The sequence below is a fragment of the Suricata suricatta genome, chromosome 2 (assembly GCF_006229205.1).
Source record: "Suricata suricatta isolate VVHF042 chromosome 2, meerkat_22Aug2017_6uvM2_HiC, whole genome shotgun sequence".
Lineage (NCBI taxonomy): Eukaryota > Metazoa > Chordata > Mammalia > Carnivora > Herpestidae > Suricata > Suricata suricatta.
This window is the reverse complement of record NC_043701.1, coordinates 49,835,455-49,860,534: the sequence shown is the minus strand read 5'-3', so window position 1 is coordinate 49,860,534 and position 25,080 is coordinate 49,835,455. Positions and strand designations below refer to the sequence as shown.

Below are 25,080 nucleotides of genomic sequence, written 5' to 3'. Positions count from 1 at the left end.
TTGCTGGGACGGGCGTGGCCTCAAGTGGTGGGCTGGTGGGGCGCACTGTAGGAACTTTTTACTGAAATGGGTGCCTACCTAAGTCACTTGCCTTTTTGTGTGTCTCTAAGCAATAGGTCAGGGAAAGAGACAGAAACTTCTGATGGTTTTTAGCCGGTGTTCTCTGAACTGAGATAGGAGTATAACAAAGTGAGTGGAAGTGAGTTTCTAGGCTGATTCGTGGCATATGTGGAACCTACGGGGGCTGGGCGGTGGGGTGGGAAAGGAGGGGGCTGCAAACCAGGAGGACCCAGTCTTCATGGCTGGCAAACCACGTCCCCTGCCCAGGCTCCTGCCCTCTGCGCAAAGTACAGCGGACAGCCCTCCCAAGATGCCTATAAACCCTGGCTCTGCTGTTTATAAGCAGCCCCAGGCATACAGAAGGTGGTCAATAATGGGAGCTATAGAATTAATAAGCAAGTCAATTAACTGCAGGTGGAATGTGATTCCTCTGCCTGGGATATATTGTTTTCTCCAGTTTCTGAGGAATGTTCAAGCAAGTGACAGGAGTTTTCCCCCTAATCCTATTTCTCTCTTAAAGGCTCGGGGTACTGGGTGCTCATGCTTGGTTTCTTGTTCATTATCAGCAGGATCTCGCCTCCGAAACAGAACGGAAGGCAGAACTCCTGCTGCGGCATCAAAGCTGTGGTTTCTCTGTGGGTTTCCAGGGCACCAGCGAGAAACAGGCTCTTTCTGCCTGGGGGCAGCCCATGAGGTCCTCGGGCAAAGACAGGGGACATCCTGGGACGGTTGGAGGCAAGAAGAGGAGGGTCTAGGTGGTTCTGAAAGGGAAGCAATTTGTCCTTGACTGCGCTGCTTTCTCGCTTCCCAGCACGTGGTGGACGTGCCTCTGTGTACAGCCAATTTTATGAAAATAATTACAGGAAAAAAAAGAGCAAAAACAGAAACAAAAAAACCCAAACCCTGCCAACCCCCAACAAATTCAAACAAATGGGTGGAGTGTTTCTTTGTATCTGTTTCTTCCCTCTTCCAAATGTTGAATGTTTCACCCTGTAACGTTTGGAAACCGTTGGAGTCTGATGGCCAGTTTGGGGAAAGATTCCAGGGAAATTAAGAGTCTGTGGATATATATTTTTTTAATTTTTAATGTTTATTTATTTTTGAGAGAGACAGACAGACAGACAGAGAGTGACCAGGGGAGGAGAAAAGAGAGAGACACACAGAATCTGATGCAGGCTCCAGGCTCTGAGCTGTCAGCACAGAGCCCGATGCGGGGCTTGAACTCACAAACCGCGAGATCATGACCAGAGGTGAAGTTGGATGCTTAATCAACTGGGCCACCCAGGCGCCCCAAGAGTCTGTGGATGTTTTATTTATCTATTTTGAGAGAAAGAAAGCATAAGTGGAGGAGGGGAAGAGAGGAAAGGAGAGAGAGAGAAAACCAAGCAGGCTCTGAGCTGTCAGCACAGAACCTAGCACAGGGCTTGAACCCACGAACCATGAGATCATGACCTGAGCTGAAGTCAGACACTTAACTGACTCAGCCCCCAGGCACCCCATGATGCTGTGGATATTTTAGGGGAGAGGTCCTGATGTTTTTATGGTGCTTACCAGCATTGCTGGAGGAGGATGCTTAGGGCACAGGGGGACAGGCAGAGGGACCTCTTCCAAGTAGACACGCCCACAAGTAAAACTACCTGTAAGCTGTGTGGCCTTAGACCAGCCACCTGCTTCCCTGAGCCCTTTTCCTCCTTCCAGAGTGAGGGTAGTCTTGCTACTTTGCAAAGCCTTCATGAGGATGGAGAGAACAGAGGTTCAGTGCTCACGCCAGCGCCCCCTGTACAGTGACTACTTCAGCATTTGCTCAGGGGCACAGAGGATGGCAGACTCCAGACAGTCTGCCTGTTTCTGTCTCAGCTGGGATCAGCCCAGGTTGGGGCTCAGGTCAGATACCTCCTCCCACACATGGTGAATGGGGCGCACCTGGACCACACTCTGTTGGGGGGGGGCATGCGCTCCCTCCCCCAGCCCAGGCCAGAGCCCCCTCTGGGTGGGCACAGGATGTGGGCGGTGCAGGAGTGCATGGCTGCCCGGCCACAGCTGCCAGGGGAGGAGGCTGGCTTCAGGATCATAGACACCAGCACCTGCTGCTCCCGGTACTGGCTGTATGGCTGTGATCGGGGCACCAGCCTCCCTGAGCCTTGGCCACACGGCAGTAATAACATTTATGGGTGGGGCTGTTGGTGCTGCTAAAGGACAGAAGGCATACAATAAATTTAGCAGAATGTAGGCAATGGTGGTTCACCTGGTTTATTGGACACTAGGATGTGGCAACTGAGAGCTAACATCTTCTGGGCTTTGACTCGGGGAAAACCTCAAACACAGGTTTCTTAGCAACACCGGGGAGAGGCCAGTGGCCAGCACGCAGGAGTAACAGGGAGTTCGCAGTGAACTGAGGACTCAATATTTATCACTGAACTGATTTGTGGGAGAAAAAAAAAGGAGCCTTCCCAGTGTGCCAAAACATATTGAACCGACTTGGAATAGCAGGTGTCCTATATTTGAAATAGATGATAAATCAATATGTGATGTGACCACAAGATGTGACCACTGTAATGAAAAGAAGCAACCAGCCAGAATGTCACTTAATAGTCTCAAGTCTATGGAAGTGTAGGACCCTCCTCAGGTCAAGCTGACTCTAATGGAAAAATACCAACTATTGTTTTACTCTCCAACCCTGGGAAATAATTAAAGGTTGAGCAACTGGGCTCTGGAAAGCCCTAAGATATAACAATTGATTGTAACCTAATGGCTAAACTTACTTTTCAAGACTCTGTGTTAAGCAACTTCACCCATTAACCGCAAAGGTTCTCTTTTCTATATAATCTGTTCGCCCCCCTTGCCCCCACCTAACTATGATTGATCATTTCAAACCCCTCTTGAGACAAAGAACTCTTAAATTGATAGGTTCCCGCCACAAGTAACATTTGTGTGTTGAAGTATGATCGACCACTATAGAATGCTGTGAACTATGATTGGTTAACTAAACAATGACGTATTTTGTCTTGCCAAAGCCCTTAAAAACCCTGAGCTCCTGCTCAGCGGCACACTCCCCTGAGGACTTGCCAACACTCGGGAGGGGCTTTTGGGCCGAACTAAAATAAACCCCAATAACCAACTCCACTTTTGTGTTAGAGGATTCTATTCTCGGTGACTCGCATTGGGAAAAAGGTCTAACATTTTGGAGTCCCCAGCGAGATCCTGAGAGGAGAAATCCCATTTGGCCAGCCCTGGTGCTGGGCTGTGGCCTTGGAGATGGGTTCTGGGCTTGTTTTCCATCACCTCAGGAGGTAAGTTTTGTGCCGGTTGTGACCATTTGTAGGTTGGATCTGAGGAGGCTGAGAAGCCTGGGCCCTCGCCAGCCATCTCAGCCAAGACGTTGGTCTGGGATTTGGGGTCTTCGGACCATTTGGGGTCTTTGGATCATCTGAGTTGGGCCTGATCACCCCAACATTTATGTGAATGTTTTCTGTTATTGGAGCCTCTTGTGTCTGTCATATACGTTTGTTCTCATTTTGAGTGTCTTGTCACCTCTGTGTCCGTATGCTTTGTTCATTACTCTTGGCCAAATGGGCGACTCAGGGTCAAAAGCATATATGCCTTTAGAGTGTTTTCTCACTAACTTCAAAGCCGTCTATTCGCCTGAAAGGGCGGATAAGCATGGAATTAAATTTTCTAGGGACAGGTTGAGGACCCTCTGTGAATTGGAGTGGTCACCTTTTGGAACTGGATGGCCACCAGAAGGTACCTTTGAGCCCTCAGTCTGTCCAGCAGTCTGGCAAGTAATAACCAGGAAGCCAGGGCACCCAGACCAGTTTCTTTACATTGATATTTGGATGCAGGCCTGTGAACAGCCACCCACATGACTGCGTCATTGTTTTCTTAAAACTAATTGCAGAGTTTTAGTAATAGCAAAGTGCACTTCCATGGACATCTAGCTCTTGGGAGCCAGGGAGACACCCTTGTCTTTCCTGCCACCCTGAAAACAGTGCCAGTGATCTGTGAGAGTCACCTGTCTAAACCTCCGGAGGTAAGCCAGTTCATCATCTGAATATTGAATGCACATGTGCTTTTGTCTGGAGTATTAAGTGGAAGTCTGGACACACTACTTCCCACACCAGGGCCATCCCGAGATGTTAGTCAGACCCTTCACTAAACCTGAAAACACCTGTTTTGTGGCCACTTCTGTACCTGTTGTCATAGTCATTCTATGTGAGGGAATGTAATAACCTCTGGTGTGTATATGAGTGTGAATGTGTGACTTGGTCTGGCTTGCCTTCCGAGTTCGATTCTGTGGCTCCATGGGTGGGCACCCTTAAGGTCCCAAAAAGCCTACAGAGTCTGAGTGAGCCCAAATGCAATTCTGTGGTGAATGGCATACAGTCTATGGTAGCATTGGAATAGTTTCTGATTGTAAGTCACAATGCTGAGACCGCTATGGCTAAGTGTCACCTAAGTTCCTTCAGGACATGGCCAGATGAGCGTCTGACCCTTTGTCTGTCTTTGCGAAACTGCCTCACGGGGACATTATGGGGTTGTGACTGTACAGAGAAGAATACCTTTTTGGTCTAGCTGAGATAAAATTAAACTGAAGGGGATGGTAACACTCTGTTCCTCTTCTCTTCCTTCACTTCTTTTCTGCACCACCTGGGTGGGGAAGGAGCCTCAAGGCCTCAGGCAACATCAGTTCCTCCCCCTGGCCTAGGCGTTATAGCAAAAACCACACAAGTCAGATTTGCCTGCCAACTTCCCAGGTCATAATTAACTATGGGAAACAAAGTGTCTTACATGGGCTTAAGTAAAATTTATTCAGTGTTTAAATTAAAGTCTGTTAGCTTGGGAAAATGACTGAGAGTGATAGTTAATTATGTCTGTCGCAGTTTTCATGGGTAATTGTTAGGATAGTTTTGAAAGTTCTTGCTAACCTATAACGTTAAAGTTTTTGCTTGCATAATAAATTGAGATTAAATTCATTGGCTATCCAAGGAGATAAGAAGCTAAGCACTAACTACTACTGGCTGTAGGTTTCTGCTTTTGATTTGTTGTAAAAAAAAAAAAAACAACTAAAGATACTTAAAACTGTTAAAAACATGCTTTTTACTTAATTGGTTCATAAATTTACCATCTAAGAAAAATTCTAGTGTAAACACATTTCAGTTGGTTACTAAGTCCTCAATTGGAGACTGAGGTTTCCGAAGAGTTAAAATTCTGCTAAGTGTACTAAAGACTGTTGAAAATAAGAAAATCAACCCTATATGCAAGAAAATGGGGGATATATAAAAAGATATAAAAATATATAAAAAGTTTTATGTGTGCTTGGGATAGACTAAAGTTGAGATAAATGGAACTTTAAAAGTACATTGGTATAAGGCTAAAACTCTGCTTTTCTCTCTGTTCAAAGGACAAAGTTTTCTTGGATTATTGATCTACTCTTGATAAGACAATGAAAACAAAGGTTTTCTTTTTTGTCTGCTAAGAAAGCCAAAGCTTTGGGTTTCGTCTTTGTCAGGCCTTTGATTACTTAGTTAAAACTTTTCAATATTAAAGAAGTTAGGTTGTGCTAACAACTATATAATGCTATACATTCGCCTTTAAGATCTTTTCTTGCCACTTTGGTTTAATAAATGAAATTTTGAGATTTATGATAACCTGTAATTCTATCTAGGATGTGTTTTATAACTTCCAAAGGTTTTAACAAATGTCCCAGTATTTAAATGGCAAAAAAAGTCTTTTGGCCAATTAGACCCTTTTACTTAGGATGCCAGGTTATTTGGCTAATCACTGTCATACTATGATAAACCGTAGGCTGTACTGCATGGGTAAATGCTACAACTGCCCAAATATATATGCAATTCCTAAAGTTTTAATGTTTTGGTATAAGGTCAGAACTTAATATTCTGATTACTTAAAGTGTTTTGTGTCACAGAAATAACTGAATTTCTTTGTCAATTGCATCATAATAAGCCCTCGTCAGATCTTTAACAATGTCCATTTCTAAGATTTTGTCACAATACATGTTTCTTCTTCAAGGAGAGTTGTAAAGATAACTTTTGGGACAAATACAGGTGTTTGACACCTTTAAGATTAATACTAAAATGGGTAAAAATTTCCAGAGCTAAAAAGCTGCATTCAAACTAAACAGAAATCTAAAACATGGAATTAAATAAACTAAAAAAATTATAGTTTTGTGACTCTTGTTAAAAATATTGCTGGTTCTCTAATGTTTGCTTATCCAGATTAAGAAAGCTTCCTTTTAAGATATCTATAATATACAGAGATGTCATAAAGTATTTGGTTGTGAACTAAAGCATTTATCTTTCCTCTCTACCTAACCCGTCTGAAATTCAAAAACTCCCAGTGAGCGTTGTTTCTTTCATAGCAATTACAATTGCTTGCATAAGTTCAATAGGAATTTGTTCATTTTGTAGCAGGACACCACTAGAGATACTGGCTTTGACTAGAATGTCATATTTGAGAGTCATGCATAGACTCTCATATGACCAGACAGCTTTAAGGAACTAAGATTGATTTTATAAAACATGGAGGCATTAAGCCTCTTAAAAATGTTGGCCGGATACCTTGCTCACAGAGTTCCCAGCAGCCTCCCCAGGTGAGTAAAGAAGGTCACGTCCTGGCAGGTGCAGGAACCTCAGTATATCTTGGGAACCTCATGAAGAATTTGCCCAATTCAACAAGTATTACAGGCCTGTCTGATGGAAGGTACTTGACTTGGCTTCTGGCCTGGAGAAGCTACTAAAAGTTCATCCTGGAGATTCCTTATAAAAGGTCCCAGCAAAGCAAACTTTAAAAAATTCTCATAAACAATCCTTATTCTTATGAACTTATATAAATAATTAGGCCAGGGTTGTTAAGACCAGACTTGTTCCACAAATACAATGGTCTCGATTTGGCTATCCCTGGAAATGGAGGGGTTTTTTAAGAGAAAAAAAAAAAACTATGTTTCAACAATGCACCACTATAAATGTTAAATTCTAGTTCTGATTGTCTTTAAATGTTTGTTGTTTGCCTAAATTAAACAACTTGAGACAACTTTCAAAAAAGTTGCTGCAGTATTTCATGTAAGCACAATCTCCTGTGCTTGTTATCCTATGGGGATGATATTTAAAGACTGGGAGTCACCCCTTTTCAAAGATTTAGAGGTAGACTTCACAGATATACAACCAAAGAATTCAGCCCTTATTATAGTTTCAGGCATCACTCTGGAGTTAAGTAGGCCAACTCAGAAGAGCCCTCAACCTGGTGAGGTGATCCAGATCCAGCCAACTAGCTTAAACTGACCCTCAAAAAGACACTGGCCCTGAGATCTCCAGCCCTGCTCCAGCCACATCCCGGAAGCTGGCTGGTCTATGCCCAGCAGAAGCTAAGGAATCACCAGTCCGATGAGATAAACTGTCCTTACTCTTTGCCATCAAATTGGCAAATGCTGCCCCAGAAAGCTGGAAAACAGGAAAAAATTCCTGTCTGCAGTCACCTTCCTCATATGGATAGGATGTTCTGTTGGTATTAATTGCCTCTAATCTGGGCCCCATTTGTAAGAACAGAGCACCTTCCATGAAAGATTCTGTTAAACTAAACCTTCCCTGGCATAATGATTATGGATTACAGGTAGTGCAGGAGAGCAGGCATTATGTCTCTTGGAAAGGTTGAGCGGCTGGGCTCTGGAAAGCCCTAAGATGTAACAACTGATTGTAACCTAATGGCTAAATTCGTTTTTCAAGACTCTATTAAGCAACCTCACCCGTTAACTGCAAAAGTTCTCATTTCTATATAATCTGTTTGCCCCCCTTGCCCCCACCTAACTATGATTGGTCATTTCGAACCCCTCTTGAGACAAAGAACTCTTAAATTGATAGGTTCCCGCCACAAGTAACATTTGTGTGTTGAAGTATGATCGACCACTATAGAATGCTGTGAACTATGATTGGTTAACTAAACAATGACGTATTTTGTCTTGCCAAAGCCCTTAAAAACCCTGAGCTCCTGCTCAGCGGCACACTCCCCTGAGGACTTGCCAACACTCGGGAGGGGCTTTTGGGCCGAACTAAAATAAACCCCAATAACCAACTCCACTTTTGTGTTAGAGGATTCTATTCTCAGTGTCTCGCACTGTGAAAAAGTTCTAACAGAAAAGGCAGATGGTCATGGCCTTTAGTGAGCTATTAATGTGGCTGCAAGAGAGTGAGAGAGGGGGGAGAACTTGAAAGGGGGGAGGGGGAGGCACTCTCTGTTAAGTTTCTTCTGGAATTGCACGGAAATAAAATGGAAAACGAGGGAGGTCATTAAAATCAGAATTACTGGCTCTTTCTTGCATGAACTTTTTAGAATAGCAAACACAGAGGGTATTATGCTAAGTGAAATAAGTCAGAGAAAGATATCATATGATTTTTACTCAGATGTGGAATTTAAGAAGTGCAACAGATGATCATAGGGAAAGGGGCAGAAAAAGAAGATTAAAAAGAGAGAAGGAGGCAAATCATAAGAGGCTCCTAAAAAGAACAAACTGAGGTTTGCTGGAGGGGAGGTGGGGGATGGGCTAAGTGGGGGATGGGCATTAAGGAGGGCACTTGTCAGATGAGCGCTGGGTGTGTGTGGCATGTGAATGATGAATCACTGACCTCAACTCCTGAAATCGTTATTACACTACATGTTAACTAACTTGGATTTAAATTTTTAAAAAAGTTGGGCAAAGAAACAAAAATGTGAACAAATGAGAAAAGCTAGGGGAGACGGGCTGTTCGTGCCAAGCCTGATGGTGGGTGGGTGGCCTTTCTGTGTCATCCCAGGTCTTCTGGAAAGAAATTGATAACGTGCTAAAGAACTGAACACCTCACACCTCCTAATTCCATTCAGGAATTGACCTCTCTGGGGGACAAATTCAATAGGAAAAGAAAGTGACATGCCATTTCTCACAGCAGTGCCACCACCATGGCAGACAAGGGGCCGGCCACATGGGAGGTGGGACAGTGTCCAGGGACACTGCCAGCTCCGCCCAGCAGGTATTAATAAGGGTAAAGTGCGCACTTTTTTTTTTGGTATTATTACCAAATAATACACATACCTTGACGACAACTATACGAATTATCCAAGATTAGGAGGACATTGTAATAATATCAATGAGTTTGTAGCCAACGTATTTTTCTTCTGAAATCACTTTGGATATTAAATTCCTCCAAGAGCTTTTTATCACGTCACGATACATTTGCAGGGATGTAAGTGGAAATAGCAGTGTTTGCCCATGGGAATCTGAGTGAAATCGTGGCACCCGGCCGCTGTCCGTACAGAACTATCGGGCAGGAAGACGCTGAGACGAAGCGTTCTTCATCAATCACCGCAGGAACGGCAGGCCACTTCAAGTTCCCTCCTCCTCCCCATCCAAGGAGCGAGGCTGTCCCTGAAGCTGGATCTGCCCCGGGTGGGGAATTCTTCCTGGGTCTCCCACGCTATGCTGGGGTTCTGTCCCCGCCAGATGATCCGAACGGGTCAGGACTCATTTCTAGCGTGATGATTTCCTAACATCAGTAGCAACAGATGTCAGACACAGACGGCCTTGCTCCGCCTACAGCAACATGTTGCCTGGTTGGCGGTTGAGGAAGCGGGTGCCCAGAGCCAAGGAACTTGGTATCAGTGGCACAGCCTCTTTATGGCGGAACCAGGGCTCAGTCCCGTCTACTCTGATCCCAGATGCACGTTCCTTCCCCTTCCCACGGCTGCTGGGGCGGAAGAGCACAGCCCCGAGGAATTGTAAATCAAAGTATCCACTTCTGTACTGTGTAGCAGGGAAACTCTATAATGCGGTCCAGACAGGAGGGAAAGTCTTCCTGGGTGTCTGGCACTGACGCGGTAGAAAGCCCCCTGCCCATCAGCGCAGGCCCTGGCGAGATGAATGATGAGGCACCCTGATTAGAATTCTCGGCATAAGGCCATCCTACAGACTGAAGATGCAGGTGTGGGGGCGCAGGGGTCAGCCTCCAGCAGAGAGCTGGACAAGTGTGTTGTGTTCCCTTTTGTCATGACCACCAGCTGAGCAGGGGAGGCCCTGTGGATGCTGCCTTAATCCACATGGCCTCTGGGGGAACCTTTGGGAAATCTTCACCGGGAGTTCAGGAAGATATGTTAGTCCTACATTTGTCAGCGTATCTAAAGCCCTACTCTGGCCAGGGCTGTTGGGGACGTGCCATACCTGTGTCTGAGTCCACTCCACTCATCAGGGACCAGGTCAGGGTTCAGGGTCCAGCTATTTCCCTAACGTCTCGGTGCCAAGGTTTTGCCGTGTGCCGCAGGGGATGCTCATGGTCCAAACAAGAGTATTACAAAGATTAAGAAGAGAATAGACGCTAAGAGTTTACCACGGTGCTTGCTACCTGTGAGGTAATATAGATGCTGACCATTCTGTAAACCAGTGAGAGTCACGGGCTCCTGGGTGGTTCAGTGGGTTAAGCATCCGACTTTGGCTCAGGTCATGATCTCATGGTTTGTGGGTTCAAGCCCCGTGCCAGGCTCTGTGCTGACAGCTCAGAGCCTGGAGCCCTGCTTCGGATTCTGTGTCTCCCTCTTTCTGTGCCTCTCCCCTATTCGCACTCTTTCTCTCTCTCAAAAATAAATCAGCGTTAAAAACAGTTAAACCAGTGAGAGTCCCTCTTTCAACAAGGACACCCCAATTTACATGGAAGTAACTGCATGCATGGAAGACAGCAGAAGACAGTGGTGAGCATGTAATAGGCGGTACTAGACTTAATTACTGGAACCACGGGAAAGGGCACTTTGGCTGAAGGGTGGCCATCGCTCAGGCGTAACAGAGCTTCAGATGGGTGAGAAAGCCCATCTTGGATGTGTATTTCTGCCCTCCGCTCACAGGACCCCTGGATCCTCGTGGGTTTTGCCAGGCACAAGCCTGATGGAGCTGTCACTTGGCACAGAAGGCATGGATTCAGGCTCAGGGAGCGTCGCCTGCTCCCCTTGTCCCTCCAGTCTGAGTGGGAGTGGGGCATGGAGGCTCCAAGAAGTCACTCTGCTTTCCTCCATAACCAGAAGCCACCCAGTTAAGCTACCTGCCGATCAGGTGCAAACCCAGGACACTGCGTTCACAGCATGCGTCCCGCCTCCCCGGAGCACCTTCCACTGAGGTTGTTTCTCCCCCCACCACGAGGGAGTCTATAAAGTTTCTCTCCTGGTAGCTTTTTGAAGAGACATAACATCTATTTGCAAGACTGACTTGTGATGATGGCCTTCTGGTAGAGTGTGGGGCTAAAGGGGTAGGGCAATGGCTCCGAATCGTGAGCTCCGAGGGGAGCGGTGATGGGAAAGTAGGTCTGAGCAACAACGCTCTGCCCAGTCCTGTGACCACATCTTGCTATGGAATCCAGTGCCTTCATGAGCGTGATCAGAGTCCCAGGGATGGAAAAGAAGCCACAGCTGTAAAACAGTGGGCTTCCATTTTGTGAACAGGCGGGCTTGAGAGCCAGGGATGGAAGGAAAAGGTGAGAGAATATTTCACCAAAGGAGAGAAAGGAGTGTTGCCACTGGTTCTCCTACCCCACAAAATGAGGTACTTTCGCTTCATCAATTAGTTTATTTTCACTTAAAAATATAGACTTATTTTTAGAGCAGTTTCAGTTTGTAGAAAAATTGAGCAGCAAGTACAGAGAATTCCCAAATATCCCCACTCCCCCACACACACCATTTCCCCTATTTTTTTTTAGAGTTTCTTTATTTCCTCTTGAGTGGGAGAGTGAGGAGGGGCAGAGAGAGAGGAAAAGGGAGAGAACCACAAGCAGGCTCTGAGCTGTCAGTGGGGGCTCAAACTCACGAACCGTGGGATCATGACCTGAGCTGAAATCAAGAGTTGGATACTAAACTGACTGAGCCACACAGGCAAGCCCCCCACAAGCCCCTATTTTTTAATAAAAAGTTTTACCTGAATGCCAACACTGTATGGGGCATGTAAGTCATCATCCATGCTCCTTCTCACTGGGCTGAGAGAGAGAATTGGGGAGGGAACAGAGAGAAGACAAAGACACAAAATCCAAAGCAGACTCCAGGCTCTTAGCTGTCAGTGCAGAGCCCAACTCGGGGCTCGAACCCATGGACTACAAGATCAGGACCTGAGCTGAAGTCACTGAGCCACCCAGGTGCCCCTGGAGAGGACATTAATTTAAATGACATAAAGCTCCCACATGACTTGTTAACTAGAGTCCTAAGAATTATAGGAGCACAGAGGGTCTCTCTTTTAAGAGAGTGGGTCACCCTTATTGTTGGAAAACTCTTATTGCTAGAAACCTCATCATGCTCTGGCTAGAAGCGTTTCTCGTGTTGTGTTTATTTATGCACTTGTACCCACAGAGAAAATGTTCCTCAAGGAACCAGGTGACTTGGGAGAATCTCCCCATTACTTTTGTGCCCAGATTGATACTGATGTGCTTGAGGGAAAGAAACAAGACCTCACAGGAGGGAGAAGGGAGAAGGGTTTGTTTGTTTGTTTGTTTTTAATCCTAATTATGGTTTATTTTTTCTAGAATAGTGTGGGGGGAAAATGTAAACACTTTTCATTTTATCAAGTTAGAAGAGGAAGGCCAGGAAAGATTGTTCAAACCCCGGGGTTTGAACAGGACCATAGCTTGAAAGCACCAGCAGGCAGGACCACAGACAGACACAGAGCATTTTGTCGTGGCCAGTCCCCAGCCCTCCCAGAGGGACAGACCCCCACCTCACACACACACACACACACACACACACACACACACACACACACACACACAATAACTGTGGAATTGGTTGATCCTGTCAGTTCAAGTGCATCCTCACTGTGGTCCCACATGTCCTCAAGTTTAAGTGCATCATCACTGTGGTCCCACAGGCGCTCAGCCACCCTACCCCATACCTATGAGACACCACATAGGGCCTGGCTTGGATTCTGGCTAAACTACCATGGCCAAGGTTGATCCAGGGTCTGTGGGGGCCGCTGGGGCCAGAGGAAAGGGAAGCTCCAGTCCAAGGTGGAAATTCAGGGCCTAGAGTGGGAAAACAGAGTTGTTACTGAGGCCAGGGGGCCAGAGGCTAGGCATGACCTGGACATCAGGGATGCAGGTGGGGGCGGGTCAGTGTTCTGCGGGGGAGGGGCCATTGTTCCTGGGCAACTGTCTCTTGTGGAAGATATGTGGTTATAGGCTCAGGGTTATGCTGTCTGAAAGGTAGAGAGCAGGGCACCACATAGCATATTTCAGCAACAAAATGTTTAGAGGACCAGAAGATTTGCCATTCATCCATTCATTTATTCGCTTGTTCATCCCTCCCTCAGCAAGCACTTGAAGCCAGGACACTGGCCCTGGGGCAGTGATTGGTCCTGAGAAAGCAGAAAATCAACAGTTGAGAACTGTGGGTGGAGAAGTCCCAGCTAGCAGTGGATGTCAGGGGACTGAGACATCACAAAACCAGGTAACCCCGGACTTAGGCAAGAGGTATGAGGGGGTGAAGCGGCACTCATACCTTCCTGAGCAGGTGGGGCCAGAGCTGGGCACTGACCGAGGGGCCAGGGAGCCAGAAATTCAGGGACAAGCCAGGCTAGTCTGCCCACAGCTTGGATGGAGGCAGCTGGCCAGCCCCGTGATCGGATTATGTCTGCGGAAGAGCTTCTGAGGGCCTGGAAAGGCATCAGACACAACCTCGGTCATTGTCTTCCAGCCAATATGTGCCCAGTTTGGGGGCATAAAATATCAAACGACTTCAAAGTGAGCACAAGATTCTCTGTGACTTTGCACTAAGAGCCTTCTGGAGAGATCTTAGTGGGAAGTCATTGGCAGATAAATGGCAGAAGAACTGGAAAATAATGACTAGGTCTGATCCTACGATTTGATGGGGACAATTTCTTTTTGGGGTGAGTCGGTGTGTGTCTGTTTGTTTTCCCTGAAGCATCTCATGCTGGCCGTCTGTCTGTGCTATTTCATTCCTGCTAGAAAGGAGCAGCCGAGTCTCCAAGAACCAAAGCATCTTTCTTCATCCTGCCCAGGTCCTTGTGCTGGGTCTTCAGCTAATGCACCTGCCTTCTCCCAGCAGGGCAAATACAAGCGGCCCGAACATTTATTCCACAAGGCGGTTTTGAATAGTCATTTGCACAGAACGAGTCATGAAAGCAAAGATATTGGGATTTGATTACATAAATTATCAGCAAAATGAAATTAGACAAAAAATGAAGAGTATGTCCACGAAATGTATCACAGACATAAGAGCAAACCAATTATAGTAGAGCTTCTACAATGAAATTAAGGCAGGGGTGCCTGGATGGCTCAGTCGGTTATGTGTCTGACTTCGGCTCCTGGTCCATGAGTTTGAGCCCCGCTTCAGGCTCTGTGCTGACAGCTATCAAAAATAAATAAATAAACATTAAAAATAAATGTAAAAAACAATGAAATTAAGGCAGTAGATGAGCAATTCATAAATGGAAGCCTCATGGCAAAGAAGCAAGAGAAACCTGTTGAACCCCATTAATCTGGGTAAAATGGACCCATCGATACCTGGGAGGCTAGTAAAGCTTAAAAGGATTGCTGGCAAGGTGAGCACTCTCGTAGACTTCTGGAGAGCACTTTGGGGAGACAGCATTCTGGGGAGAGATCTGGCCATGTGATTTTTAATATTTGTTTTCTTTAAATGTTTACTTATTTATTTTGAGAGAGTCAGCAAGCGAGCAGGCAAGGCACAGAGATAGAGGGAGAGAGAGAGAATCCCAAGCAGGCTCCAAACAGCACAGAGCCCGATACAGGGCTCGAACCCACAAACCGTGAGATCATGACCTGAGTGGAAGAGTTGGACGCTGAACTGACTGAGCCACCCAAGTGCCCCTGGCCATGTAATTTTAAAATGCCAAAAATATGTATCTCTATAAGACTTTGTTCTAAAGAACTTACGAGGTAAATGCTCTTTGTTTTAGTAAATGTTAATGCAAACCAAGTTTAGCAAAGCATGCTGCTGGCCAGCTCATCAAGGAAGGCTCTGCCCTTCATATCTTCTTCCTCCACCCTGGACACCTAGCCAATGTGCCCTGAGTAACATTCCTTCTACTTCCTACCTCCCTATTGGCTGTGAATCCCCACATGCCCTGGTCTTTTAGGAGCTGAGCTCTGTCTCCCTCCCCTGTTGCAATAGTCTTGAATAAAATCTTCTTGTGTTTAGCAAGTGTCCAGAGAATCCTTTGTCTTTAGCACGTTTTACCTCATACAAACTGTCAAAAAAAAAAAAACCCCACAAAACCCCAGCACGGACAACAGGCAACAATGGAAGAAGCACTGGAATGGTGACCCCAAGTTCACCACCTGTGCTGTGTACAGAGGGTCTAGAATCACCCCCCACCCAGCACTTATTCCCCTGGGAAAGCCACTCATAAATTACAAAGCTTTCAACTATGGGCGGGATTCAAAAATGTACCTCTTGTTCAGCACACCGTGGTCTCTTGCAAATACAGGGAACATTCTGGAAGGACATGCATCAGAATTCTGAGCGGTGGGATTCTGGGCAAACGGTTATCATTGTGTTGTCCGAGTTTCCTGTTTTGAGACTACAGCTAGTTATTGTTCACAGATCTCATGTGTGCAAAAAGACCTCCTTGCTAAAACCCATTTCTCGTCCCCAAATCAATGCACCTGGCACTTTCCTGATCACTCACAACATGCACACGTGAAGCATGATGACACATTTGAGGTGCTCAGTGTGGTGGTTTCCTGTGGTGGTGAAGATAGCCCTCCACCTTCCTATGTCAACCAGTGGTCAGTGTTGTGTGACACCTTTTGCGTTATTAACACTTTTGTGTTATTCTTGGTAGTTTTGCCATTGATGGCTCAGAGACACAGTGCTGGAGCTCAGCGTAGAGGTCCTGCCTGTGCAACACACCATGTGCCTTAGGGAGAAAACACCTGTGTTAGAGAAGCGTCACTCAGGTATGAGTTACAGTGCAGTTGGCCATGAGTCCAAACTTAATGAATCAATCAATATCAAATAAAGTGTCTTTAAGAAATACATGAAAGGGCACCTGCGTGGCTTGGTTTGTTGAGTGTCCGACTCTTGGTTTCTGCTCAGGTCATGATCCCAGGGTTGTGGGAAAGTGCCAAGAGGAGCCTGCTTAAGATTCTCTCTTTCTTTGCCCCTCTCCCCTGCTCCCTCTTGCTCGCTCTCCCTCTCTCTCTCTCTCTCTCTCTCTCTCTCTCTCTCTCTCTCTCATTATATATATATATAAACACTTATAAAACATGACGTATTGAATAATTGACATAAATGTGACCAGAGACCCAAGATCCTTACCCTGCGTTTCCCCTGGAGATAGGTCCAGTGATCCCTAATTCAGTGTCCCTGGAGACTTTGTGGAATTTTACTACCACAAGTCACCAGAATTGCCTGTGTCTTACTGATGTCACGAGGAAGAACAGCACTGTGTTTGAGAAGCAGGTTGGATACAGGAGTGCGATCCCAGCTAGTGGCATTGTAAGGAAGCAGACACCAGCTGATGGGAAATCACGCACCCCGGGCTCTGGGCTGAGGGCCGGGTTTGTGCCGCGAGCATATGTCCGCACCATCCTGAGCAGTTGGCATTGCTGTGTTTGTCTCTCTCGGGCAGGGAGACTCAGAAGGTTATACTCGCTTGCCTCTGTCCAGTGGCTAGCAAGCATCAGGCCGAGACTCGGTTGCTGTTTGGCATTAAGTTTGGGATGGACCAGGACAGAAGTGTGTCCTTCCAGTCCCTTTCACTGACGCAAGATGATGAAAAGTTGAGGGTAGCTGGCGAACAGTAGAATACTGTAGAATCAGAGTTTTGGTGCAGTGCCAAATCCAGTGGTTTGTCCACCATGCCGACACGAAGGGAGGTGCTCCTGACCTGGGATCTGGGTATTTCTGTCGCTGCCCAGGCAGTTAGCGTGCTGATTTATTTGTCCTGTTTGTTAACTGATGTATTTTCTCTCGCTGTGAAGGTCTGCCCCTGGCGGAGCCCACCCACCATGAACTCACGGGAATTCCGGAGGAGAGGGAAGGAGATGGTGGACTTTGTGGCCGACTACTTGGAAGGCATCGAGGGACGCCAGGTCTACCCTGACGTACAGCCGGGCTATCTTCGGCCACTGGTCCCCACTTCTGCCCCTGAGGAGCCAGACACGTTCGAGGACATCATCAATGACGTTGAGAAGATAATCATGCCAGGGGTGAGTCTGCCCCCAGGGCTGGAAAACAGAAGGGCTAGTGTCGAGGTAGCAGCCACCGGGCATTGGGCAGGTCACACATCCTCTCCTAGCAGGTCCTCACAGCCACCTTGCCGAAGAGAGACATCATTTCTATTTTGTAGCTGAGGCAACTGATGCCCAGAGAAGTTAGGCGATCAGCCTGAGGTTACACAGCTAGTAAGCAGCAGAACCAGAATCGCCACCAAGACTGTGTGGGCTCAAAGGGCAGTGAGTATTCTTTCCCCCATAATCCCCAGGTCAGGTCCCACCCCGAGCCTCTGGTACAGGTGTGTGAGTCCTCCTACGACCTCTGAAGGACACAGTCCCTGGGTGGCTGGTTTCAAGGAAGCTCACTGCTCAAATTAAAGCACATTCCTCAAATTCTTGTGTCTAACAGAAGGCACATAGTATTTCACTTGAGATCGGGGACACATCTGTTGCTGTGCAAATGCCAACCAGGGAAGCAGACCTGTGTTCTAGTGAGTCCCAGGGTCACCGACCTGGGGCAGGGCTGTTCTTCAGGACCAGAGAACCTCTCAGACCCCGCTGCTCACTTGTCATTCTCCCAAGGGTTGCCTTGACATTTGTGTTTGGAGGGAAGCGCAGGATCCCAGTTCTCGCCCTGAGGCTGTGCAAACACCGCTGAGCCAGGGCAGGCATGGCTAAATGTCAGGCCAAGAGGGTGACCTCCTCCGCTCCTGCAAAACATGCAGACACCCCAGGGCTGAGCAGCTCAGACAACAGACCTTTGCTTCGGAGGAGGCCAGGGCCACCAGATTTGATTCTTGGAGAAGATTGTTCGCCTGGCTTGCAGACGGCCGCCTTCCGGGCATGCCCTCACGTGGCTTTCCCTCCTCTCCAAGGCCCCACCTCATGATCCAACAGAACCCTAATTTTCCACCAGAGGCCCCCTCCCAAGACTGTCACAGTTCGCATTAGGGCTTCAACACAGTGATCTGGGGAGCATAGACATGTCATCCATAACGGGGAACACAGGAGGCCATGGAATGTGATATTTTCAGTGTGAAGGAGGCATTCAGTGTGCAGAGCTGCATTGGGAAGGTCAAGATCCTGGGTCCGTGGGTGAGTCTCCAGCCCTCCCAGTGGCTCTGCGTGGTTGCAGGAAAGGCAGGTGAGCTCCAGTCAGTGGGTCTGCAGAGCGAGGGCAGGAACACCCATCCGGGAGTTGAGAGTAAAAACACATTGCTGTCCTTTGCCAGGTGTCTGGGACAGGAAGGAAGGAGACACAGGGAGGGTTCTCCAGGGACATTGGTCATTTGTGAAGGCATTGACATAAAAGTGAATGTTAGCATTAGATTAATTTCTTTCCTGGACCTGAGCATTTCCTTCTTTCTTCCAACTCTTCAAAGAAATGAAAATGTTTTCCAGGCCCCTAAAATTATCATAGGGCTTGAATGCTGGGCCCGTCTTAGCTCCACCACCGGCCTTCATTGCCTGAGCCCGCCAGGCTGGGACTATGCTCAGCTCCTCACTTGCTCCAGACCATCCCCCCCACCTTTCACAGTTCCCTGAGGTGGCCACTCTGTGGCTCTGCTAAGAGCCTGTGAGGGGTGAGCCCCACCCCCACCTCGGGCTGAATCGCCTGGTCCTCCTTGGGCTCCTGCCACATGCATCCATCCCTCGACCCCTTGGTACTCCAGGAGCACTCATGCAGACTCCTTATCCTTCTACGATGTTTCCGGGCACTCAGCTTGCATATGTGGGGGTGGCCCCAGGACTCTGTGCAATTCCTGTCGACTGCTCCCAGCTCTCTGAGAGCTCCTGATCAGCTACAATCAGGGGGGTGGCTTGTGACACAGTGGGCCCTATGGACAGTTAACAACTTATTTATTAAGGAAACATGGGTTTGCATTTTGCCTCAGACCATGAAAGTTACCCGTGGGAGTTCGGAGGCAGGCCAGAGAAGGGTAGAGGTGGGAATACCTCGGTACTGCTTTTGTAGTACTACTGAGAGGTGCAGTCAGTGGCCTGGCAAACCTAGAAACTCCCGACTGGCTGCCAGATTTGCAGTCTTTCGGTGTGCTTTCAACATCCCTACAGTTGCCAGGGGCTAGATGGGGCAGTGCTGAGGTTGGGGCAACAAGGGGAGAGGGTGCTGGGTCATGTGTCCAGGACACTGAAAATCCCCAGTAGGGACTCCGTGACAATCCCTAGAGGTACAGGGCATCTTGAGGGCTTTATTCTGTTCTCACATGACAGGCATATTGGCAGCTAGAACAAATTAAAGAAGCAACAACAGCCCATCCCCCATTTTCTCCCCTCCCCCATCTTCTTCCCAAACTCTGGGACATTCCCAGCCAGTCCTGCATGCCCGCCCCTAGACCCTCCCCACTCCCAGTGGGTTTGCTGAGCCCTGGCTCCCTGGATCAGATGTGCCCTTGACACTCCGCCCGCCCCCCAGGGCCCCCTTCCCAGCAGAGCTGGACCAGAAGAGATGAGGAACACAGAGGATGATGGAGCATGGTTGCTGGAGGGGGCAGCTTGCTTAGGAGATGGAGGTGGTGGCAAGGAGACCAGCTGAAGAGTCCTTGACGTGAGGGGCCCTGGGTCCTACTCACACGGGGCTGGGCTCTGTCTTCATGCAGGTGACACATTGGCACAGCCCCAATTTCTTCGCCTACTTCCCCTCGGCCAACTCGTACCCAGCCTTGCTCGCGGACATGCTGTGTGGGGCCATTGGCTGCATTGGCTTCTCCTGGGTGAGCTCGGGGGGCTCTTGAGGGCTCCTGGCAGTGGTGGGGGGCCCGGCCGTGGGAACCGGCCACCTGTGGGGAGGGGAGAAGGATCCGGCCCTGGAAAGTGTGACTCGTAAGGGAATTTGGAACACAGGGAGACAGAGCCACCTGTCTGGCAAAGGGGTCAACCACCAAAAGCCAGCTGTGCCCAGTCACACTTTCTTTCAGAGGGACTTGATGGGAATTAAAATCGCAGCCCAGGCCCTGTAGTTTCTGCAGCCCAAGCCTGGGGATCTGCATTCCTATCAGGCATTCCAGAGCATTTCTACGAGCTCTGCACCTGCCAGGGTCCCATTTCATCCCCCCTCAGCCCATCACAAGTGGGCAGTGACACAGGGCAGGCGGCTCTGGAAACGGGGCCAACCTCGGCCTCCATGAGGGTCACCGTATCTGGGGACAGAAAGCCAGAGCGGCTGGCAGGGTTGACTTGCCTGTGGCTCCCTGTTCCTCACCCCAGCGCTGCCAGAAGGACTCAGGTGGAGCTGCGTGCTAACTGCATCAGGGACCCCAGGGCTGCCCACATCCGTAATGACATCTTCCAAGGCCAAGGTCTGCCCTTGACCTTCTGGGTCCAGAGGGCCACCCAGCTCATGCCTTGCAGCTGAGTGGACCCATAGGCTCTGACTCATGACGAACTTGGCCTTGAGAATGGGAAGGGGGTGTTAGTTTATGAATGAGCAGGGTCAAGCAGCAGGACCCAAGACCTTCCTGCTCCCCACTTTGCCACAGGGGCATCCGTCTGTCCGGAGTTGCTGGGGGAGGAAGTCAACCACCCAGGAAGGATGGTGGGGGAGTCTTCTATGGACCGTCCCTTTACAGGTGCCCTGAGGCCTTTTTCTGCCCCAGGATTGCCGCATGGGCACTGACAGGGTGGCCTCGGCACCCTCCCTGTATCTCCACTGAACGCACTCCCTTCTGAAGGAAGCTTTCTTCCATTAGATGCTACGCAGATTTCATTTCACTCTGCCTGTCCAGAGCCATCGTGTCCCTTCAGGGTGACTCAGCACCTAGTCCGCTGCATGTGCTCTTTCTGAGGACATTGTGATTTCTCTGGAAGCTTGGAGGACTGCCTCCCTGTCCCTCGCCTGTACTAGCCGAGACACGGGTTCCTAACAGTGAGTGCAAGTTCCCAAGGCTGGAGCTGGTCTGAGCTGGGATGTGGTAGGACCCTCCCACAGGGCCGACCAGCTAGCTCTCACCAGCCATGCATCATGGTGTGCACGGGGCCCTGAGCACCCAGTGGGACCCACATGGAGAGGGGTGCTCCATGCATCCTCAGGTAGAGACCAAGGCCCACCTGCCCTGTCCTTTGTGCAATGACAGGGAACTGTCCAAGATCTCAAGCCCCTAAGAAGCGAGCTAAGCAACCTGCCAGAGGGCTCCCAGAGGCCTCAGGCCACCTACAACCCACGTCCCCGACTTTGTCCATCTCTCCACACTTTCCTGTGACTGTGGAGGATGGCCCACCATGGTGTCTTTCCAGATCCTTCTGTAAATACACAGATACCTCACTGGGGATGAATGAGGGGCAGGTGGAATGCAGCACAGGGCAGTAAGGGCATTATGGGCTGTGCCTTCCTTCCTGGCTATTCTACCTGAGTCCTAGGCAGAGAGCACATGTCTGAAGCTCATCCCAGACTTTTGAATAGCATCTGGGGCTGCACCTCTTTTTTTAATGTTTATTTATTTTTGAAAGAGAGAGAAAGAGAGAGTGCATAAGCAGGGGAGGGGCAGAGAGAGAGGGAGACACAGAATCCGAAGCCGGCTCTAGACTCCAAGCTGTCAGCACAGAGCCTGATGCGAGGCTCCAATCCATGAACCCTGAGATCATGGCCTGAGCTGACGTCAGTCACTCAACCGATGGAGCCCCCCAGGCATCCCCGGGACAGAGAGACAACCCTTCTGCTGCTCCAGAAATTCTGCAAGACTGGGCCCCTTGCTCAGACACCAACCTCTAGAGATTTGTGGCAAAGAAGGGTGGGTGAGAGGGGGTGATATCCCCAGGGACCCAAGTCTGTGGGTGGAGAATGGTTAGATGACCGAGAGGGCCATGGAAACCCTTGTCTCTCCGAGAGCACCTTTGGGATCTGGGGAGCGTGGCCGCCTCTGTCCTTCCAGGGTGAGAGAGAACAGGATGTCCTGTGTGCTGAGCTCCCAGCACCGCACATGCCCAGGGTGGCAGTCAGTTATACTTCAGAGCCACCAGCCTGAGGGGTCCTACTGCAGTGTGCACTCCGGGGGGGCTGGGGGGCGGCTGTCTCTGCTGCTGCTTCTTCCTGGAAGTGCCAGCAGGGAAAGCATGCTGGTACATTGACCCCACCCAGGACGGGCCTTTTGGAAATGCTTAAGCCTCTTGTGAAACCAATAAGAGTCTAAGACTGGCAGGTGGCTGATTCCTTTCCTCCTGCTCCTCTAGGCTGCGAGTCCAGCGTGCACAGAGCTGGAGACAGTGATGATGGACTGGCTGGGGAAGATGCTGAAACTACCAGAAGCATTTCTGGCCGGGGAGGCAGGAGAAGGGGGCGGAGTGATCCAGGTAAGGTGGCAGGGGAGGGGTGCCCAGCATGCCGGGGTGCTTGGGCTCCATACACTGGAGCCGAAGCTGCAGGGGCACGGGAAAGGCACTTGAACTTGCTGTGCGTCCTCGGAAGTCTGCTGGAGAACCAGCAGAGCTGGGCACTTAGGAGGCCCTCTGGGCCTGGACTTGGGTCCTGGCATCATCTGCCCCTCCCTCCCTGGGCTGGACAGATGGATAAGTGGAGGCCACGGAGCATGAGCAGAGGCTCATGTGGCACTCCTGATGCCTGCCACTCTGCAGGCATCCGCTCGTCTGATCCTACAAAAGATGGAATCAGGGGCTGTTTTAACGCCATTTTACAGGCAAGGGGACTGAGGCATAGACCCGCAGGTGTCTTGCCCTCCAGCCCCTGTCAGAAAGTCCTGGAGCTGGGGTCTGAGCCCACATCCATCTGCTTTAGAGCACAGACCTCCACGGCCCCTGAGTGCTGTCCTCTGGGCGTTGAGTGCAGCCTCTTTCCAAGGCTTCTAGAAAGCGCTACATCAAAAGCCAAGGTTGCCTGATGCTGCTGCCTTTGCTCCGCACCCTGTAATTCATTCTCCTCATCTGACAAGTACTATTGACGTGACAGTGTGCCGGGGCGTGCATCAGGGACATGACAGGCACAAGTGAGTCATAGGTCTGTGCCCCCAGGAGCCTCAGGACAGATGCTGCCAACGAGACATGGGCTTTGGGCTTTTTCTTTTATCTCCTATCCTGGACGACAGACTCTCTGGAAGCTATCAACCTCCCTGACATCATTTTTCTCTGGTCAAGTGCCCGATCATAAAATTGGGAAAGCGCTATTGAATTGAGAGTCAGTTAAGGGGTCTGCTATTCTGCCCATCAGTCCATGGAAACACTGAGGCGTGGATGCGTGTGTGGACAATCACTGGGCTGGAATGGCAAAGTCAAGAAGGAAGCAAGGGGTCCTGGGACCGCCCACCCAGACAGGGGCTTCCGACCTCCTGTATGTCAATGTTTAGTTGCTGCTATACATTTTGGTGGCTCCAAATAGCACAGACCTATTATCTTACAATTCCCTTTTTTATGTTGATTTATTTTTTGAGAGAGACAGAGACAGAGCACGAGTGGGGGAGGGCACAGGGAGAGAGAGACACAGAATCCAAAGAAGGTTCAGGCTCTGAGCTCTCAGCATAGAGCCGGACTCAGGGCCCGAACTCACAAACCACGAGATCATGAGCTGAGCCGAAGTCGGACGCTTAACCAACACAGCCACCCAGACGCTCCATTAATCTCAGATTCTTCTCCTTCTCCAGGGGATGCCTGGCTTCTGCCACGCCTCAGTTACTGCTTGTGGCTCACACTTTGGAAAGCCCTTTGTGGGTTTTTCAAAACCTTCTGTTGGGCACCTCTCCATAATTTCCAGTTTTCTTTTGTTATTTTACTTTTTTTTTTTTTTTTGTCATTTTCTCCTCTGTACTTGGAGGAACTTTCTCGGGCTTTTCTCCAGGTCACTGTTTTAATTTTCCACATTGCCAACTTACTACCTTTGATGTCTACTTTGGCTCTGCTATTCCACTTTATAAAAGTATTGTCCCCTTTCCACTCATGAAAGCCAGACATTGGTTGTAAAAATGGAAAGTATACAGGACCGTTTGGGGGCATATTTCCAGTGTTATTTCAATACCTATGTGTGTGCATATAAGCAAATTCGCGACAACACAATATTTTCTGTATGGTATTGTGCTTACTAGTTTGTTGTGAGCATTTCCCAGGGATGCCTGGGTGGCTCAGTCGGTTATGCATCCAACTCCTGGTTTTGGCTCAGGTCATGATCTAAGGGTTTGTGAGTTCGAGCCCTACATTGGACTTTGTGCTGACAGCTCAGAGCCTGCTTGGGATTCTTTTTCCCTCGTTCTTTGCCCCTCCTCCACTAACGCTGTCTCTCTTTCAAAACAAGTAAACTTAAAAAAATAAAAATAATGTACATGATTTACATTGTATCACATTGTTCCCTTTATAAATAACATGTCAGAGGATACTCTTTTAGGTCAAGGGGCAACAATATTCTAAGAAGATTATCAGCTTCCTCCTGGGGATCTCTGGGTTGAGTCCAAATTCAGCATTCACACTCCTCCAAAAAATCAAAATAACACAAAAATAAAGAATATTTCCAGGGCATTGGTGCTTACTACCAAAGCAATTTCTCATCCACCTCTTTTCAGCCGTCCAAGATGATTTTTCTAATTTGATACTTCTCAAAAATCTTATAAATACCCCATAATCTCAGATAATCTCAGGCATGCCTTTTATACCAATAGTGACTTTTTACTGAATGTCCACTCTGGCCTCTACTTATTCCTTGTGCTTTATGTGAGCTTTTCCCAACCTCCAAATGGTTGTGAGGGTTGATTGCTTTTTTAATGCAGAAATTTTGTTTTTAATGTTTATTTCTTTTGAGAGAAAGAGAGAAAGTGCAAGCAGGGGAGGGGCAGAGAGAGAGAATCTCAAGCAGGCTCTGCACTGT

At 48.6% G+C, this 25,080-nt stretch overlaps 1 protein-coding gene across 4 annotated transcripts in view; it reads left to right on the top strand.

Annotated features, from left to right (window-relative positions):
• Positions 1-25,080, top strand: part of DDC (dopa decarboxylase) — a 93,189-nt gene that overhangs the window by 8,599 nt on the left and 59,510 nt on the right. For 2 of the 4 annotated variants that reach the window (XM_029956293.1, XM_029956286.1), the window contains exons 2-4: positions 17,031-17,258; positions 19,883-19,996; positions 22,449-22,568. In XM_029956293.1, the coding sequence (XP_029812153.1) occupies positions 17,058-17,258; positions 19,883-19,996; positions 22,449-22,568 (435 nt within the window). In that variant the 5' untranslated portion in view covers positions 17,031-17,057. Of the gene's footprint in view, positions 1-13,253; positions 13,513-17,030; positions 17,259-19,882; positions 19,997-22,448; positions 22,569-25,080 lie in introns of those variants that run through there. The other 2 variants (XM_029956304.1, XM_029956313.1) reach the window with 2 other exon arrangements.